General features: G+C 35.5%; 1 protein-coding gene across 3 annotated transcripts in view; it reads right to left on the bottom strand.

Moving 5' to 3' along the window:
* Nucleotides 1–286: 286 nt before the first annotated feature.
* TTK (TTK protein kinase) overlaps nt 287–20,236 on the bottom strand; it is a 28,870-nt gene continuing 8,920 nt past the window's right edge. For 2 of the 3 annotated variants that reach the window (XM_015859025.2, XM_015859026.2), the window contains 18 exons: nt 18,168–18,311; nt 13,851–13,956; nt 13,673–13,748; nt 13,496–13,593; nt 12,650–12,752; nt 11,856–11,973; nt 10,513–10,694; nt 10,261–10,397; nt 8,943–9,069; nt 8,111–8,203; nt 7,089–7,246; nt 6,858–7,009; nt 5,816–5,940; nt 5,487–5,570; nt 3,938–4,114; nt 3,136–3,226; nt 2,785–2,882; nt 287–1,605 (listed from right to left, as the gene is read on the bottom strand). In XM_015859025.2, coding sequence (XP_015714511.1) covers nt 1,516–1,605; nt 2,785–2,882; nt 3,136–3,226; nt 3,938–4,114; nt 5,487–5,570; nt 5,816–5,940; nt 6,858–7,009; nt 7,089–7,246; nt 8,111–8,203; nt 8,943–9,069; nt 10,261–10,397; nt 10,513–10,694; nt 11,856–11,973; nt 12,650–12,752; nt 13,496–13,593; nt 13,673–13,748; nt 13,851–13,956; nt 18,168–18,311 — 2,159 coding nt within the window. In that variant the 3' untranslated portion in view covers nt 287–1,515. The remainder of the gene's footprint in view (nt 1,606–2,784; nt 2,883–3,135; nt 3,227–3,937; nt 4,115–5,486; nt 5,571–5,815; nt 5,941–6,857; nt 7,010–7,088; nt 7,247–8,110; nt 8,204–8,942; nt 9,070–10,260; nt 10,398–10,512; nt 10,695–11,855; nt 11,974–12,649; nt 12,753–13,495; nt 13,594–13,672; nt 13,749–13,850; nt 13,957–18,167; nt 18,312–20,236) is intronic. The other variant, XM_015859027.2, reaches the window with a different exon arrangement.

The raw sequence follows: 20,236 nt of genomic DNA on the forward strand, positions 1-20,236 counted from the left end.
CTGTATTGTGGCCAATCATGCTTTTGTTCCTCTAAATCTTGAGTCATGCAAGCAAAAGCAACTGGAAGGTGTCAGTGAAACCTAATGCACCAAAATAAAAATGCAAACAAACTCTGTGAGCCCAGGTAATCTGGAGAAAAATGCTCAACGTGGAGGTTGGTAAATATTAACATGTATGTTTACGGTGAAAGACAATTCTTCCTCAAGTGGAGCCTTTTTTACAGCATTTTATCAACACACTTTGTCCCTGGCAAGTCATCCAAAATTAAGTACAGAATACAAAAGCTGAAAGATGTTCAAATATTTAATACTCATCTGAAGGGAAGTAAACACAAACTCTGTAATTAACACGTAGAAATCATCAAGGAAAGCTTCTCTAATACTGCCTTTCCATTTTTTTCCTTTATTCTTTCCACTGTTCACAGGGCACGATACTCTTAACTCATGAAAATTAACAAGGAAATAGCCACTTCAGCAATGAAACTAGGATCTTTATATGCATAACTTATAAAGAAAAAGGCAAAAACCACAAACTTAAAAACACCTGCTCAAATAAGAGATTCTATAAACTGACAAACGTCATGTTTTCAAAGGACAGTGTAGCAGGTGTCTTTAAGGCAATATTTCCCTCCAGTCTGAAACTTGTAAATATTTAAATGTCTTTCAGTTAAGTAATTTAAAATTCACTCTTGCACCAGAAATATACCTAAGTGACAACAAAATCTGATCAGTCCACTAATAATCATGTATAAAACCAGTCTAGCAACACTCAGTACACTTTATTTACACTGCTTAGTATTAGTGCTCGTAAAAATCCAAATTAAGTGGTTTCTGAGCATCATTACCTTGACAATTCATCTATTTTGAAGTTGTAAAGCATACTGGATTTGCAAAGCAGCTGCATTTTTTTTTTTTTTTCAATATAACATAAGCCTTTTTATTCTCATTACACTTCAAGAGTGATGCTTCCACTACGCCATTTATCAATCAGCAAAAGAACAGCTCAAGAACCAGATGACATTTACATGTAAGCAATCAGTTACACTTCTGGTAGATATAGCAGAGTGCATTTCTCCCTTAGTTTTGGACAAGCCTGGACACAAGAGGTATTTCTTTTACTTGGTGGCAAAGAACAGAACAGTGCAATACTGTTTTCACATTGTAGAACATTTTAAGAGAATTGCATGTTTTACATAGCCACCAATTGGTGTTCTAGAAAGCTTTTTCTTCCTTAAATTAGTTTCAGAATGATAAAGGAGCTTGAAAAGTCTTGTGCAAGTTTTTGTAATTCAAAAACTTTACAGCTTTGATAGAAAACAAAGACCATAGTCACAAACAATCTACTTTCCTTGTTCAATCCAAGTGGAAGGTCAAGATTTACTGTACATAGATACATGTATTTTCTACATTTAGTCTGTAAAACACAAACTTTATGCTGAGTGTCCTTTTAAAAGCGAGCAGCGCTAAATACTCTTTTGAACAGACCAGTTATGTTGCATCCTGAACGGCAGTACATCACTTTGCTGGCCATGACTTTTGACTCCCAGATTTGGCAAATGCTGATACATCAAGACTTTTGCCACTGTTGCATTGTTCATATAAAGTCTGAAAATGAAGAAAAACACAAGTATTCAGGTAAATACAGCTGGTTTCATGTACAGATTAAAACTTAATCATTATAAGAAATGTTACCACTTGAAAGAACTTCTCATTTAAAATACTTTTATTTCTAACTGCACTAAGATTTGTCTCAGAAATTAACAAATAAAGATGCATTTTAGACAGACAGCTTAGTCACAGAAGCTGTAATGCAACAAAGCACCTGCAAGAAAACACATACTGACTTAACAGAGAAAGAAAATAGTGCTTCGCAAGTTTTAAGAGAACTAATTACCAAGACTTAAAGCCATGTTTACTCCATTAATTGTCTCTGATGTGGAAATACCAGCATAGAAAGACAGATACTTATATAAAGTTTGCTCACACTGAGTGAATAAAGAGGCAAACTTCATGTGAGGAAATCAGAAAAAACAGTGGCCACAAACATAGCCTCATCACAATATTATTAGAAGTGTAATCACTTCTTCACACAAAAGTTTCAGGTCACCATTCAGAACCATGAATGGAAGAACCATCTATAGTGATAAATGATCCAACTTCTATAAGGAATATGGGATATATTTTCGTATTTAATTAATTTAGGGTCAATTACGGCCGTTACAGAAAAGTCTGACAGAAAACAACAGAAGCACTGTCCACCAAAAAAATCCCTGTGGTGCCAGAAGTAGAAATTCCCACAGACTGGAATAAAAACTCCTCATGATGCCTGTCTTCTTTCAGAAAGAGATCATGAAAGTTGGGGTTTAGTTTGTCAATTTCTTTAACATACTAACAACAAATTAGCTCAGACAAGTGGAAGATCACAGGCAGTTTCTAACTTACAGTCAGCTTAAAAGAAAAACAGCCCAGTAAGGACTGTTTTGAAGGAGACACAAAGGCCAATCATGGTGGTGGGCAGTGCAAATGAATACATACAACACAGACATACCAGGAGCTGAACGAAAAGAAATGGGGAAAGAATAAACCAAGATAACCACCTTTTGAATCTCCCAATTCAGAAGTGGAGATCACACACCCACAAACAAAAGCATCACAATAAGCTAAGTTTTTGCAGCAGAGGTTAAAGCTCCAATATATGGATCCCTTCATCTTTCACTACCAAACATTTTACTTTATTGCGTTAAACGTGCAATATATAGACCTAGGGAAAGCCACTTTACTTACCCTAGCAGCTCTAGAAATAGAGTTGGGAGAATTCAAGCCAACAAGTTGGCCAAGGATACGCTTTACTTCTTCTGTTGCTCCTTTTGCATTTGCAACTCCTAATAGATAATTTAAAACCGTTAGAGCTGTATACAATTGTGTATTATTAACAACAGGTCTATAAGACACAGACAAAAGGACAGTTCTGAAACCAATAGTTTAAAAATTAATAGTAAGTTTAAGTGAAGTCTTGCATACAACATACGTGGGTACCAAGCAAAACCTACTGCAATACCAGCAAATGTCCACATATAAAAAAGCCTTTTGAATTTTAAGTGTTATTTAACAAATATATTTTAAAAATGGACATACCTGTTTGACATTGGGTTTGAATTTGAACATAGGGATGTATCAGCAACTCTGAAACTGATATTCTTTGTTTAGGATTTCTTACTAAACAGCGCTGCAAATGGAAAAAAAAAAAAAAGAATAATTTACCTCCTAATCAAGAGAATTAGTCTTTATTCCTAAGAATAAAAATTGAAACTGAGGATATTTCAAGACCTAGAAAATTAATGTCAAGTCACTAACTTGAAATGACTAACAACCCAATATAATGGTATATATAAAAATATACCATGAGATGACCCCAATTACTCTGTGAAGATAATTGTTAATGAAGGTAAAGTTGGATATCCTGTTTTACTCTAGCAACAACATTGGAAGAAGTTGTCAGCTCTTGTGCTTAACATCTCTTTATTTTGAAAAGCTCAAAATGTTATCAGAATTTGAAAGCTGGGGATAAGCATTTCTGGACTTCACTTTGTTCCCTCCTCAGCAACACAATTAGGGCTCTTACATAAAACAAATAAATGAAATTTGAAATAAGAGAAGGGGGTGAAGGGTATGAAAAACCCTTAATTTACTTTGGGTGGCTCAAAGGAGTTAAGTAAATGCTTACAGCAGTCTGGCTTGCTGCTGAGCTGAACATGGACTTCTACTACAGAAACCATGATCTAGCTATTTTCAGTCTTTCGGAATAAGGCCTGTTACTATTAGCATCAATTAACATGATTTGTGAAACAAGCTCCTCAGGCACAATTAATTTATTCAATTTAAGAAATAATAAAAGTTGCCATTATTTGAATCAGAATTATTCTTCAGGAACAATTACCTTTAGCACATCTTGAAGATCTTTCTCAGCAATATCTGGGAATTCTATTTCATAATGAGGATCAACAATAGCATACAGTTTTTTACGTGTATTTGTTATATGTTGAAATGGAGTCCTTCCATATGTCATACAATATAAAATGCATCCCAATGACCATACATCACTTTTTGGACTTATCTAACAGAAGGGAAAAAAAAGAAAAATATTTTCTCACTTAAGGAATGTTAACTGTACAGTTCACTTAATAGTTTAGTTCTCTTACACTGGATAACATGATTGACAGACAGTGCACTGTTACCTGTTAATACTGTAGCAGAATGTGACTTTCAGTAATTTTCAATAAGTTTGCTGTGGTTTGTTCTTTTTTAAGTTACCTTTGAAAAAGTCAACTTTAATAACTCAAAAGCCTTTACATTGAATGCTAATTTTGGATTCATTCATAAATCCAAATAAAATATACTGAACTAATTCAGCTCAGAAACCAGTAAGGCATCACAGGTATGTCTTGCATTATCCTGACCTTTTAAGCAAACACGAGGAGTGTTTTACAGCATAATTATTTTCTTACTTCTATTAGAAGATTTCTAAGCCAGAAGTATTTATGCAGACTACTAAAATATAGCTTTAGAAATGCTAGTAACAGAATGAAGAGCTCTATCAATTTTTGGAATAGACAAAGCAGATGGCTACGAGCAGCACAAGAGGCAGTCGAGAAAATGACAAGGGAATGATTCTTTCAGTTGAGTCTTTGGAAGACCCTGATTATAAAGATTCAGATGAAATGCTGAAATGTTAAACTGTGGTACACGTGTCCTTTCTGGAACACAGTGCTCACGTTAACCTTCTGACACAGCAGGATATGGAATAGTTGAGGTTTGTGGTTTACAGCAGCAAAAAGAGAGAGACAAGTGACTCTCCATCTCAGAAGATTTTAGGCTGGAAAGCAGGAAATGGAAAGAAGCCCAACAAAACTTTATCAGGGTTCTTTCAAAGTTAAGTACAAAGAAATCACATAAAAATGAGTCAACAAAAGCACTGAACACAGGACTAAGCCTAAGATAAAGAATATGAGATGTAAGGGCAAAACATCCACAGCCAAAAAGATTAAGAATTTCCAGAACAAATTAGACTGATCATTAAAAAAAAAGAAAAATGTTTCTCTTCATTGTAAATACCATCAGTATTCCTCACTAAACAAAGCAATCAATAAATCAGAAACCCAAACCTCAGAATACAGAGTGACATGCTCCACAAAGCCCAATACAGATCCACTATCACCACTGAACATCATTCATACTGATAGCACAGGAAGATTACTTTATACCATTCCTTAGGGACTGAGACAGTTCTGTTTATTATCAGTTTACATTTAATACTTCGTACTGCTCTCTATCAGCTACATCAACTCCCTCTAGCCCGTGCACCTGTCTAGCTTTCAATTTAATTCAGTTCAGCACTTCTCCAAACACTCTCTGCAGAATGCAGAGTACTTGCCTTCAAACTGAATTACATACTACAAAGGAAATTAGGAGGAAAAAAATTACATTACCTTAGATTGCGATTTCCCATTTTCTCCACAGGAAAAAGACATATCTTGTATTGCTTCAGGTGGCATATAATTCATTGTGCCAACCTAGTAAAAATATTCAAATGAGGCATATTACTTAGTAAGTAGTTTGATTTTTGCCTCAAAGTGCAAACAAGCATATAGAATATTTTCTGCTGAAGGCCACTGTCAGTTTGTTTAAAGAATACATCTACACATGTTTACATATTTAGTTGAAGTCAGAGTACTTATTCAAGTTGTGAGATTAACATAATCAACAAGTACTGCAACATTTTATTGAAAGCCGTACATCAATTTTCCAGAATTGTCACCTGTGAATCTTTAACGATGCTCGTCACATCTGGCTGCATTTGGTTTGCGATGCCAAAGTCAATCAGTTTTAACATTCCATCAACTATCAGAAAGTTCGCTGGTTTCAGATCACTGTGAACAATGCCTGTAAAACAGTTTCAAGTCAATCCAAGTTGTTACTCAAGTACATTCATTGCTCAATTGCTTAACCATTGTACAGAGAAAACACATAGATCACTTGTTTGGTGATAACTAAATTAATCTTTGTAGATTTCATTTGAAGTGTTTCTTTTCTTCTCCTAATCAGCAGTAAGACTGGCATATTAAGTTCATAGTTTGAAGTACTAAAATCTGCAGTAACCCTGAAATAACTCCATGAATCTCAAGCTAAATAGTTTCTCTCAGTAAAGGATAGGCCTTCTAGGGGACATAGACTTATGCTGTAGGTGCATAGCCATTCACTTAAAACAGTCAGCATTTAGCTTCAGATTCCCAAGTCTTCTTTTTGTTATGGCACAGGCAGTAGTTTTTTTAGTATAATTCATATAATCAACTAATTATTCCTTATTTTTTCAATCTTCACCATGTTACACAGAAATAGAATACATGCATTTCAGTTACATAGGTAAGGATAAAAGGAGGCCTGATGAAAAATAAGGAGTGAAAAAGGTGAATTAAGTAAAGGAAGATCTGCGCAGAAACAAAGCAGTCAAAATTTCTTTGGAGAGAATAAGTGGTTTTAATGAGAATTTTATGGAGATCAAGAAGTTCCAGGAGCCTACAGCATAGTCCATTACGGAAATCATTTTCTAGCTGTTGAAAGGAAATAGAAAATGCTATGAAACAGTGATAGTTGTTGATTCCTTTCCTTCGAGTCAAAAGCGAGTCTACCTCAATATTAAGACATGCTCACTTTTGTTTCATTGTCACAAACCAGCAAATACCACCTTTGAGGATCACTAGAAGACTTAAACCAAAACTGAAAGCAGCATCACCTCCATAATTCCAAACACCATACCTGTTCTACAACCTATACAGACTCCTAGAATTATTTAAGAGTACCGTGTTCATGGATTGTGTGAACAGCTTCCAACATATTTTTCCAATAGCTCTTCCGTTCCAATGGATCAATATTCTTTTTCTTTTTCAGCCAGCTATTGAGATCAATGTTTCCACACTCCATTACCATGTAGATATGCTGATCAGTAATTTCACTAAAACAAAATAAATGTTAAAAGTCAAGGCAGCTTTATTGAATCAATAGTGCATGATATGAATAGTAAGTGTACTCACTAGCTATAAAGACGGATTATCTTATCGCTATGCTCTTGTAGTTTACTCAAATGAGCAATTTCATTCTTATAGCTTTCAACAGTCTGCTGATCAGCTTCTTCTAGATTCACATACTTGACTGCATACAGCTGCTTCTTCTCATTCAGTACTTGAAACACCTGAAAAAAACAGTTAAGTCCATTCCATCTTAAGTCCAATTTACTTCATGGTCCTCCATTTCACTACAAACAGAGTTTAAAAAGAAAGATGTACCTTTTAAAAAGGAAAAAGCACAGTAAATTTATAAAAGTTCCTACCGGTTTGCTGAAATGCTGAAATAAAGGTTTTATCAAAATTCATCAGCTATAACAAACAGGCCAGAGAAGAGGAGGCCCAGAGGGAATCTCTATGTCTATAACTACCCAAAGGGAGGATGCTGATAGAGTGGAATCAGGCTCTTTTCAGTGGTACCCATAGATGAGAATAGAGGCAACAGGCACAAATTGAAACACAGGAGGCTCCCTCTCCACATCAGGAAGCATTTATTTACTGTAAATGACAGAGCTCTGGCACAGGTTGCCCAGGAAGGTTGTGCAGTCTGCTCTTTTGAGATTTTCAAAAGACACTTGGACACAGTCCAGGGCACCCTGCATGAGTAGGGGTTGGACCAGATGACATCCAGAGATCCCTAATAATCTCAACCATTCTATGATTTTGGACAATTCTGCAATACTAGGAACTTTAAGACTCTTCATCTTAAATATTATCTTCAGACTGTTGTATGTTCCTAACTTAAGGCCTATGTAGAAAGCAAAACAAGAAAGTGGGCTGCCACCATTATTTACTAATCTAAGAGAAGATTGAGTGATCACTTATTTCTGTAGCTTCTGTTCTGTTTTCTAAGCAAATGCGTTCAGCATTCTCATTTACTGTTTTCTTTATTTCAGCTCAAGAAGTATTAAATAACTACACTACATATATTTATATTAAATACCACTGTGCAAATGAGTGACTACATATAAAAGACTAATGCAGCATCTTACCTTGCTTGAGCCTCCACTACCTATTTGCTTTAATATTGTATAAACTCTTCCTTTAATAGCAATGCTTTCATTTGAAGGTATAGAAGCTGAAACCTGTGTACATACAGAAAAATAAAACAAACTATTGGTACACATGAATCAGAACGTGGTGGAACTCTACTTTTATTATCATTATTTAAGTTGTCTTGATCTTCTTGAACAAGGAAAAGCATAAAAAAGAAACCTCAAATGTCTGTCTGCTAAAGCAGAAGATCCCCATAGCATAGCAAGTTTACTAAGCAGCATTTCAAAAGCTTATCCATCAACATACTGAACAAAGGCCTTGAAAAAGCTTTACAAAACTTTGTAGAGACTGCAGAATAGAAGTCATATCACTCGCTGTACTCCCAAAAAGAAATGGAACTGCCTATGCCCAGCTGAGTAATTCCATCAAAATTTACTACTTACGCAACTGTGGTGGGCTTAAATATTCCACTTTGTTTCACTTCTTTTATTTCAAATCACTCAATCTAACCAGGATTACTATGTGTGTGTGTGTACAGAAATGCACACAGTAAAAACACATACAATATCAGTTCTCCACAGCAACTTACAGGAAAATAGAGCCTAAACTCTGCCTTAAAGTCTCACGCAATTCAAATTAGCCAAAAGATCTAATAAAGAATAAAATAGTTATTTGCAGAATAAAAAAAGACTCTGCTCTTCCCTTACTTACCCACAAATGAGAGTAACAACTTGAAATTAAACATACACGTAATACACACATCTCCCCCTAAAGAAGTCCCCAATGAAAACATGCTAGAAACGGTAGAAGGCAGCTTAAAGTTGTTACCTGCAAGCCCATTTGATTTTGAAATGCAGTTGCTGGAGTATGTGGTAGAAAATATGGGAGCTGACTGTAGGGAGTAGAAATTTGATATCCTGGTGAAAAGTTGTTCCTTACAATTGGTGTTCTGAAACTAAAGGAAATCATTGTTAAGAATATCTGTATTTAATTGGTTTTGGTTTTTTTCTTTTTTTAAATGAAGTTTTCTAAGATAAAAATCTTCATTTCTTCTTGAAAGTTAAACCCCATCAGCAAACGTCCAAACCTCTGCTATATACAACAGTTAGCATTAAGAATTCTTCCAGTTTGCCTTAGAAGTCCTTAGATCTACAGAAGAACTAAAGCACAGAAAACATTTCCTTAAAACAGTAGCAAACTAGCCTCCCTTCTTCAGATAACAGTTGGCACTCTTGCTAAGTTGGAAAGTGAAAGCAACATACAAATAGGACGGCAGCCCATAAGACAAGGCAAGCTACAGTTATTCCCAAGTTTACTATTCTTTGTTTAGAACACTTAAGGATGAAATGATTTTTTTTTTTTCATTGAAAATGAACATAATGCAACAAATCATCAGGACAAACACAAGAAGAAAATGTCATCTATGCTGCATATGAGCAGAAAGTAGAACATATATTTAAGTAAACTAAATATTGTAATAAATCTTTGATACCTTCTGATCTGCCCCCTTCATGTGTCTACCATGTATTTTGTTATATGAACAAATGTTTTCCCCTCTGTCAATTCATTCATTAATGGCACAGGATGAATCATGACTTACAATTAAGTACGTAAAGAAAAACTTGAGCATTACACATATGGCACCAGGCTGCTTCAACCTTGCATTGAATGAGAAGCTATTAGTTTGTCAAACTCTAAGCAGGTTCTTGCAATATTGATTTAGCGTTTCAGAAATGCAAGTCCTTCCATTTTTTAAATAATCTGGACTAAAACACCACTAGCAATAATCTATGAGGGGTTAGTCTGTAAATATCAGAACCGGAAAACAATTTTATACACTTATTACTTGTTTTGTTGAGAGTAAAGTTACAAATTCGACTTTTCAGTCCTTCAATATAGTTGTCAAAGCACAGCTCTCATTGATCATGTAATTACTCAACAATTACCCATTATCTGGTACCTTCACTATGTATTGTGTAAAACAAATCTGATTTTCAGAAGTTTCCAAGTTGTTAAAAGGTGGAAGAAGCGAGCACAATTTCCTTGCAAACCATTTTATTTATTTACTTATTTTAAATTAACCTATACTATGAGATGACATGCCCAAGTGCTGCCCATGACTGTGCAATCAAATGAAGTAGCTTACCACTCCATATAATCTGTACACGTAGAGCTTGGTGTTCCACAAACATACAGTAGATCATTTTTCTTTGAAACAGCATCTGGTGGTGACAGTCTTCTTGAAATGGGATGACCAGACTGCTCAAGACTTGACCGCTTTCCCTAAAGAAAGTAAACGTATTATTCCACACAAGAAGCCACCATTAAAGAAATCATTTTTCACAATATGTGAAAGTAGCTCCAGGTAGGAAGCCATCACATATTCCTGTTACCTCACCTCTCTATAGCAGTTTTGCTGCATCACTTCTTGGCTTGGCCATTTTTTTCGGGAGTTAGGACAGTTCAGTTTTATCTGATCAAATTGCTTTCTATAGCTTTCAGAAGAACTGGACTGTTGCTGTCGACTTTCCAGGCTCCTTGGTTCTGGTATCTTCAGCTCTTGACACTGGAATTTATTTTCTGAATAAATCAGAAAATTAAAAATACTTAATATTCAGTACTTGAAATAGTTCCTGGTAATTTACCTCAATTTCTAGATACATTTCCCTTCATTTTCTACATCAGAATAAATGAGAATCATTGATTTACTGGAACCCAACATCTTTTACAGAAACTGTTGTTTGCAAGGCATTAGTGTAATCTTCAGGGTTAATATTCAGCTCACTGTAGTAACATGGCAACTGTTTAAAGAAAGTTAGAGTATTACTAAAATATAACGCAAACCCGCTGCTGTAAGTAGGCTGTAAATAGCATAGCTTAAGAGTGGTCCTCCGATTGCTTGTGCAGTCTTAGATTCATGTAACTAGAAAGGATATACTAAGCAGAAGTTGGATGACTTCTGACTCAATGTCTTTATTTAGTATAATTGCCATTCAAATGAACCAAGGATTCCAGCAGTATGAGATCATAAATCTGAGTTAACTGAGCATATGGAAAGAATGGTAAAAGACATTGATTGGGTTGGGTTTTTTTCCCCGGTGACCTAAAAGAAAGTAAATAATTGCAGTGATTTTTTTAAAGCTTACTTCGGATAAGGCATCTTAGAATAAACTTCAACACAAGTAATTAGAGCTACGGCATCCACATGACAAACTACAAGCACACACAAGGAAAGCAAGCTAGTATGATTTGAGTGCCAAAATAAAGCCTAAACAGACAACACTCGATGAATATTTTAATCCACAGTTGGAATTGCTGTCAGTCAGCATACACTTTTCCTGTATAAACTATCACTTCTGCTGGCAGCATTTTTCCATGCTCAGGCTGGCAAGTCATAACTTGAAACCCTATACTGATGTTATTTTAATACCTATTTACTTTTTGTTTACAATAAAATTAGGTATATAGTGAATTAGCACTACACGTGGGCATTTTATCCTCAAGCCCAGTCATCCACACACAAGATATTTGACTTTAGACCTGCAACAACTGTTCATTTTCAGCACTTCCACAGATACCACTCATAACTCATTTTAATTAATTGCTCTTAAACTCCAAGCAGATCCTTTTCTCCAATTCTGAATAATGTTTTCTTCAACAGTCTATGTTTAAAACACAGAACAGCAATTTCTCAATATTTATTTAATTCCAACATTCTAGAACATCACATTAATAAGTTACCTTCTCTTTTCATCACAAGACTTGTATCTATTTTGTTCTTCAGAGTGACAGTTGAATGGGTAGCCGTTTCTGAGCTGCTCTCTTCTAACAGCTGCGCAGAACTTTTTTCTTGTAATAACTAAGAAAACAAAAAGCATGTTGAAAAGTAAAATGGTTCCCAAGTATAGTGCCCAAAAGACATTTCCATCTGATAAGAAATGACCAGCGTACCATAGAACAAATAATTTAACAAAAGAGCAGGATACACAGAAATATTACCGATCCTGCTTTTAAATCCATTAACACACTCAATTGCCACCACACAATTTCTTTAACAAAGACCAAATGTTTTCTTTCTGGAAGGACAAGACAAAAATGCAAGACACATCTCAAAATTATACTCCATCAAAAGCCATGATTTACTGCTCCTTAAATCATTTAACAGACTTCAGTGAATTAGCATAATGGAAATACAATACTTCCCAAGACAAAAAATCCTGACTACAGCTGAAAGAGTCTTGTAGTCAAGATGTAATCTCATTTCCTATTTATAAATTATATGAAGGATTTTTAAATCCCCCTCACCCTGTGCTATTTCTCCCAATGGATTTACAGAGAGCTTTTTCTTAACACCTGATCACACATAATGCTTTTAAATTCTGAAAGCTGCAGTGAATATTTCTGTTCACAATTGATTGCTTAACAGAGCAATTCTATTTTATTACTTAATCAGACTTGAAGCGTTATCATTTTTCTAACAACATCGGACAACCATCTAGGGTTCATTCTGTCCATCTGAAAAATGTTTATATTACCTTTGAGTCTGCCAGGTCACACGAATCATTCTCACTAAGTTTTGGTTCAGAGAGTGGAAAAGGTGGAATCAAGGCTGTACATTTGGAGCTAGATATTTGCCTACTGAAAAAATATTGTTAGTTTTATAACATGCAAACATATAACAGTTGCCTTTTGTAATACAGATAGAGACAGTTGTGTGAATTTCAAAAACCATAGGAAAAAGGGTCCACTGATAGCCAAGTGAGAAACTGTACAGAAGTGTTTAACAGTGCCACCATAATCTCATGAAGTGACAGATGACTAATTGGTTGTCTTCTACTACGACAGGTAAAAAAGTACAGCTAGCAAACAATAGGCTTCAAAGTAAGTTTCTAGCTCTTGGACAGACATAACAATGTGGTGTTTAAGTTGGCAGATCCTTCTGCTGCTAAGCAGTTACATTAAAATGAGCATATTCACTTTCATAATAGAACAACGAACATATACATCAGGAGATCTCCATTGTTATGAAAAATTATAGCAGTACTGCTAAAAGAGCATTTAAAATTATTCTGGAAAATAAAACAATTTTTGGAACTAGAATATAAAAATCTCAAGTTACTTTTAACAGAAATTATCTTTTAGTCTGTGCCTCTCTATTGAGGCCATTGATTTGCTAGAACAAGGAACTGATCCATGCTGCTATACAATCTCAGTATTAAGTTAAAAAGATGTTTAATATCTAATCACAATTATGATTATTTGTCAATCTTAAATTTTTAACATTAACACTTTATATTCCCACCGTCTTATAAGAAAAACAAATCCCTATTGAAAAGGAGAATGAAAATCTGCTGCACTGCAGCAAAACCAAGCAACTATACCTTTTCATAACACTAGCTGTATGAGGGACATCCATCTTCTGCACCACGTCATCAAAATCATTTACTAGTTTAACAGGAACCCTCCCAAAAGGGCAGGCCTAGGAGTAAATCACAAGTTATTAAATGCATAAAGTTTTAAAATTTTAATATTTTGAAAGAAAATAATTCATGTTATACCTGGTTAGATTTGTTTAGTGGTCTTAATGGATTGTGGAAGTTAACAACAGCATCAAGTTCTTGTGATTTCTCGTCCCTGAAAGCAAAAAGAAAAATAAAACACCAAAAAAACAAACAGTAGCAAATGGTTTTCTTTCATAAATGCTTTAAGAAATTAAATAAGAAATCAAGTCATTACCCAAGAAGTTTAGCAACAGCAGAAGAATTTTCAGTAGAATCGTTCCTTTTTATATTTCTCTGATTTCCAACTACACTCTGAAGTCCAGACACTTGTATACCTGACGCTGTAGGTAAATTAGTTAGAATTATTCAGACTGTACAACAGGTTCCATTAAGCACTTCTAACCATTTAGAAAGAAATACATCTGCAGTAATCTAATATCAATATATATTAATAACATTATCTATTATAAATCTAGACATATATTTTATACAATTTTAAAAGATTTACAGCCAGAGAGATATCTAGGACAGGCACAAAGTGACACACAACTTCTAAAATATATTAGCTGCTTGATTTCTGCAAAGCTATAATTGTAAACTACTTTAAAACAAAGGGAGATTCAACAAATCCAAAGACTATCCAAGCAATTTAAATTTTCACTTTAAATCCTCAATCACTGGGTTAATGGCTTAAGAAGCTGTTTCTTCCTCATTCCTTGTGATGCAGCTTTCAGAGCAAGTCCATTTTCTAGATCTCCACTCTGAAAATAAGCCTTCACTCCAGAACAGCATTATGTAAAGAATGAATCTGAAGCTTGTCTTATACAGACTCACCTAGAAACATAGAACTGCTCACATATAGACTCAGTTTATTCCATACTCCCGTCTAGATAAACACAATAAATCCTAAATTAAGCATCAAAACCCAGCTTCTCCCAGAGATAGTACCTCTAAGGTACAACAGAATAGACAGATGAATAAATTCCCTACTACTAGTACTAGTGACTCAGTAACTTGTTACCAAAGCTTGTTTGTTGGACCCTTCTCACTTATATGCTAACATCGCACATACAAAAACACTCATATTTCATACCAGGCAAATTAAACTGAATTAGACAAAGTAATTAGCTGGGTGTAAGTGAACTACCTGATTTTGCTCAGGGCAAAGTTGAGAGTGCTCTTACGAGCTGTGTTCTACAACTGCAACTTCACAAAAGATAAGGAAGCCAAAAGCAACAGCTTCAATAGCTCAACCTAACAGAAAATCTCACCCAATTATGGAAGACTTAGCAAAAGTTATCTGAAGTTGTACATTAACCTTCAAACAAAAACGTAAATTCAATTGCTATCATCCAAACTATTTCTGAGTAAAGCTGAAAAATGGAAGGGGAGGTAACTCCTCAGAGATTAACAAATAATCATGATATAACCAGATATATATCATGAAATAACCAGAACACACAATCATAGAATCACAAGAATAGAAAGGACCTACAAGATCATCCAGTCCAGCCATACTCCCATTACCGTCTCTACCACAAGCCACTAAACCATATCTTGTAGCTCCTCATCCTGAAGCCTCATGAACACTGCCAGGGAAGGTGACTCCACCACTTCCCTGGGCAGCCATTCCAGTGCCTGACCACTCTTTGAGAGAAAATAAGTCTTTCCTTATGTCTAACCTAAACCTCCTCTGCTACAGCTTGAGGCCAGTCCTTGGGTCCTGTTTGTTGCCTGGGAGTAGAGGCCAAACCCCCCTCATCACAACCTCCCTTCAGGAAGTTGTAGAGTGCAACAAGGTGTCCCCTGAGCCTCCTCTTCTCCAGACTGAACAACCCCAGCTCCCTCAGCCACCCTTCATAAGACTTGTGCTCCAGACCCCTCACTAGTTTTGTTGCCCTTCTCTGGACATGTTCCAGGGCCTCAACATCTTTCTTGTAGTGAGGGGCCCAAAACTGAACACAATACTCAAGGTGCAGCCTCACCATTGCTGAGTACAGGGGGATGATTACCTCCCTGCTCCTGCCAGACACACTATTTAATACTATCTAATACAAGTTAGGATGTTGTTGGCCCTCTTAGCCACCTGGGCACACTGTCAGCTCACGTTCAGCTGAGCATTAACCAATACCCCCAGGTCCCTTTCTTCTTCACAGTCATCCAGCCACTCAGCCCCAAGCCTACAGTGCTGCATGGGGTTATTGTGGCCAAAGTGCAGGACCCAGCACTTGGCCTTGTTGAATTTCATCCAATTCACCTAAGCCCAGTGATATAGATTACCTAGATCCCTCTATATAGGGCCTCCCTACCCTCAGGCAGGTCAACATCAGTAATACAAAGGTACCTATATCACACCTCAGTAACTTCCTGTGCACATTGTGCATAACTATGTTACAGTATAGACCTCTCCATTTAGGGAACACTGAAATATGAGCTCTTTTAAGAGCCTTAGGTGAATACTAAACCCAACTTCAGTTTATTATCCTGACGAGTCTTATTAAAAGGAAACTACCATCTGATTAGTCAGATAAACAGCTAAGCTGATTTATAACACAAGACCATTTAAAAAAAAAGAAAGAAAAAAATATGCAATATATTATATGCAGTGAACTACTACGGTGTATAGGAAATTGGTAATCACAGCCTGAACCTCTGATTAACCAGCTGAGGCAAGTGTCAGGTCAGCTGTGGGAGCACAGGTGAAGGTGATTCAGCTGTGCTTCCGGAAGGGGTTCATTTAAGGGCTGATGACCACAACAACAGCATCTCTTTTTGGAGATAGTTCCTTTGTGGAGCTTGGGTGACCAGCCTCAGCATTTTTCATCTAGATTGAAGATCTCAGAATTGGTGAGTTTCTCCTATAGATAACCTTTGGCTATCTATTATACCACCATTCTTGTATTATCTCCTACTTTCTTACTTTACATATGGTAAGAGCTTCCTCATCAGGTAGGCCTTGTTTTCCATCATTATAGCTGAGCACATTCATGGTTATCTGCTACTTTCCAAGAAATCCCCAGTTTAAGGACTTTGATTTTTACATACAACTTTGCTTATTGTTTAAATTCTAGAGCAGTTTATCAAAGTTAATTCATTTTTACTTTGAAGCCTCCCATGTCTCTTTCTGTCTTTAGCCAGAAGAAGCTAGACTTCCACCAGATGGACACTGATATTTTAGCTATTTCCATTTGGGTGTTTTTCTTTGTAAACTACTCAAGTCAAATTTTTTGGTCAAATTTTAAAAAATAAGTACTTCAACATATACTTAGAGTTTAACACTGACACTGAGAATGGCTTTGAACTGGCAGTTGACCAATCCGATATCATCATTGCCACACTCCCATAAGTATTTAATATCCAAGTTTACCATTGGACTCTCATATTCAGATGATCTATAATATTTTAATTCCTTCTTGGTTTGAGACAGCCTCTCTCTCATCCTATTCAGAATATATGGTTGTTTGTTTGTTTTTCCTTCCAAATTACCCCCAGTATGTCAGATATTTATATTGCCATCCATGAAAGGAAGAAAGGGAGAGGGAATTAAAAAGCTTCTAGACATCTAGACATGCTGAGGTTGTTATGTTTGTATCATTACTCTATAACTGCATATAACTCATGTCAAAAGCTTTCTGAACAATCTTTTGCTGTGTGAAGAAATGTATTACACAGCATTACTATCTTTAAATAAGTTTCAAAAAGCAGCACTTTAAGTGCAAATATTAAACAGACAAGTCTTAAATGCCTGTAGATTAAGAGATAAACCTTTTTATTGCTCCAGAAGTAACATGAAAAACTAAAGCGAAGCTCAGTCATTTAAGTCATCTACAACCCTGCATTTCAAGTGTGTTTATTGCTTTTCAGAACTTTAAATATTTACACTGAAATGTATCATTTTTCAAGTAATTACTGTTACAAAATAAGGTAAACTAAAACTAGATGAGTCTGCTCTCCTCCTGAATTCACTGATTCCTAAACGGCAGATAAGCATTTTGCACATATTCCTTCATGGGTATACCTTTAAGATTTGCAGTAAGCAAATATTATCAGGTACAAATGGCACAGTCCATGAAGATTAATTTATACTGGGAGACAGTTCATAAGATGTAGAATTGAGATCAGTAAGAAAATAAAGCTTATGAGAAACAAACACCACAACTTAATAATACTGTAAGCATTGTCAAATACTTATTACCCCCTCCATAAGTAGCGCTTCATATTAAGGTCAGCTTAAAAGGAAACAGCAAATCTCTATCATGCTTCTGAAAAAATAGATCCCTTAAAAATGAAATCAGATTTTGCACTAATTCTGTCCATGTTTAAAGCAAAAAAGACACCCTTCACAAAAGAACAGTTTACTTTCTAATGGCACCTGAGAAGAGATGGAACCAAGTACTGAAAGATCAAAATGGAGAATAGACAAATATGCCTGTTTATTGGTCAATAATAGATTTTGAGTTTGTATCTAGAAAGAACAAACACTGAAATGATTTTTCCATTTAGCCATAGAACGTGCTTAAAATCAATCAATATTTTAAGAGATTGCAATTACCTGCAAAGTTCTCCTTTTCCTCATCTGAAAGCAAGTGCTTTTTGTGTGAATTAAAGTTCCGTAGAGCAGTTTCTAACATTTCCAGTGGAACAGCAGAGCACTCCACAGCTTTCTGAAGGAGCTGTTTACACTTCTTCATGTTTCCTAAGAAATAAAGAACAACATTAGAGATGAAGCAAATAAAAACAGTTGCACTACAGCAACATGATCTTTACAGACTTTTTACTTTGGAAGACATAATTATGCTTATAGTGTCATATTAGTTTTCCATCATTCTCTGAAGCCATTTAGTCTGCACATTTCCCCTTTGTTTTCTGCTTTTAGATACTGCCTAGAAGTACTTAAAAATAGATCACATAAGCCATTTTTTCCCCATGAAGTTGAGCCTCAAGTCATAAAACATGACTTACAACTTCAAAACTGCATTCTCAGCATTTCTCTGGTGTTAGAACCACAAGAAAACATAACACAAAAGCTAAAAATCAGTAGGGTTTTCTTTTCCCTCTCTCTGTAACATAAGGGGTTTATGGACTTGCACTTATCTGACAAGACAAAATTATATGTGTATTATAAAATATTTTTAATGCACTAAATAATAATCAAGGTTAAAAGCAGCAGTTGAGTAAAACATCATCAATATAGAATACACTATAATTAAGAAAAGGATGAAAAGGGATAATGAGTACTACTTGCCATAAGCTGAAACAGAACAGATGGGGTGTGTTTTACCAAAGACATGTTAAAGCATTCGTTTCACATGTATGAGTATAGATACGTGTAGCTATAATAACATATCAGACATGAATAAAAAAAAATAAACAGCATGACCAAAATCTTCCCCTTGACTTTTGCTCAGAAAGCGTCAGGAGGAAGTGATGCAACATTGTTACAGCTGTTTATAAGTTCTTTATGTTTTATTCCTCATTTCCAGAGCAACAAAGGGTAAAGTACCTTCAACTATATAGATGTAGCACCTCTAAGAGTAAGTTTTTATTAGGCTCTAACAGAGCTCCACCTCTCTTCTAGCACTCAAAACTCTGCTGATAGACCCCAAAAAAGACTTTTATTTATGGTAATGAACTTTGAGCAATTCACAATAATCTTGCTTTAGGCACCCAACCCAAGGCACAAAAGGAAGAGGCAGCTCCTCATCTGGCCTATTTAAACAAAGTGTCACCTTTGTTACTCCACCGTTTCCAGGTTATGAGCTTTCATTTTATAAGCAAATCAATATCATGGTCACTGTTTCAAAATTTTCACTTAAGCTCTCACTCAAAACAAGGAAGTGAATGTATAAGTTTTTTTATCCTAATGGAAAAGGTTCATTCAGAATAAAGTAGCAGGCCTGCCAATGCACTGCTGAAATGACCAATCCTGTTTGAAGCACTGAGCAGGGAGAATACATTACCAAGTGTCATGTCAACCTGATCAAAGCTAACAGATACAAATCAGAAACCACACAAGAGATAAGACAAAGCCAAACTTGTTAATTCCTGTGGGATTAGGATTTCATTTCAGATTGCCTGCTGTCAAAGTAAAAAGAAAAACAGCCACAATTGCATGAGCACATCCCTTAACCATAGGGTTACTAAGTTCACAAGTCTATTGTGACAGAAGGATGAAATTTAGTTATTAGTAATCGCTTGTAACATTTCTACATTTTAATTAAGTTATACAGTGGGTTTTACACTTGCAATAAGTATTTACCAGTATCTTTGTTATTGCAATACTACCAGTTTATTACCTTAATTACCAAATAATTTGTCTTGTGAGCATTGCATGTAATCAGCTTTCTAACCACCATTTATAAAGCTCAAAATAACAAGCGATACCAAAATATGCTGGTCAGACTAATCTGAGGAAAAAAAAACAACATGGAATTTCAAGTCAGAGATGTAAAAGGTTTATCCGCTCCTTTCAGCTTTGTGGAAATATAAATACTCAGTATTCTTCCCCAGTTATTTTGCAGCAAGCATATCTGAGGGAAATTTCCAAGGCCTTTCCTGTCCCATTACAAATGGGATTTGCTTAAGAAACATATTAGAATTAAGGAAAAAACAAAATCAGGA

The sequence above is a fragment of the Coturnix japonica genome, chromosome 3 (assembly GCF_001577835.2).
Source record: "Coturnix japonica isolate 7356 chromosome 3, Coturnix japonica 2.1, whole genome shotgun sequence".
NCBI lineage: Eukaryota > Metazoa > Chordata > Aves > Galliformes > Phasianidae > Coturnix > Coturnix japonica.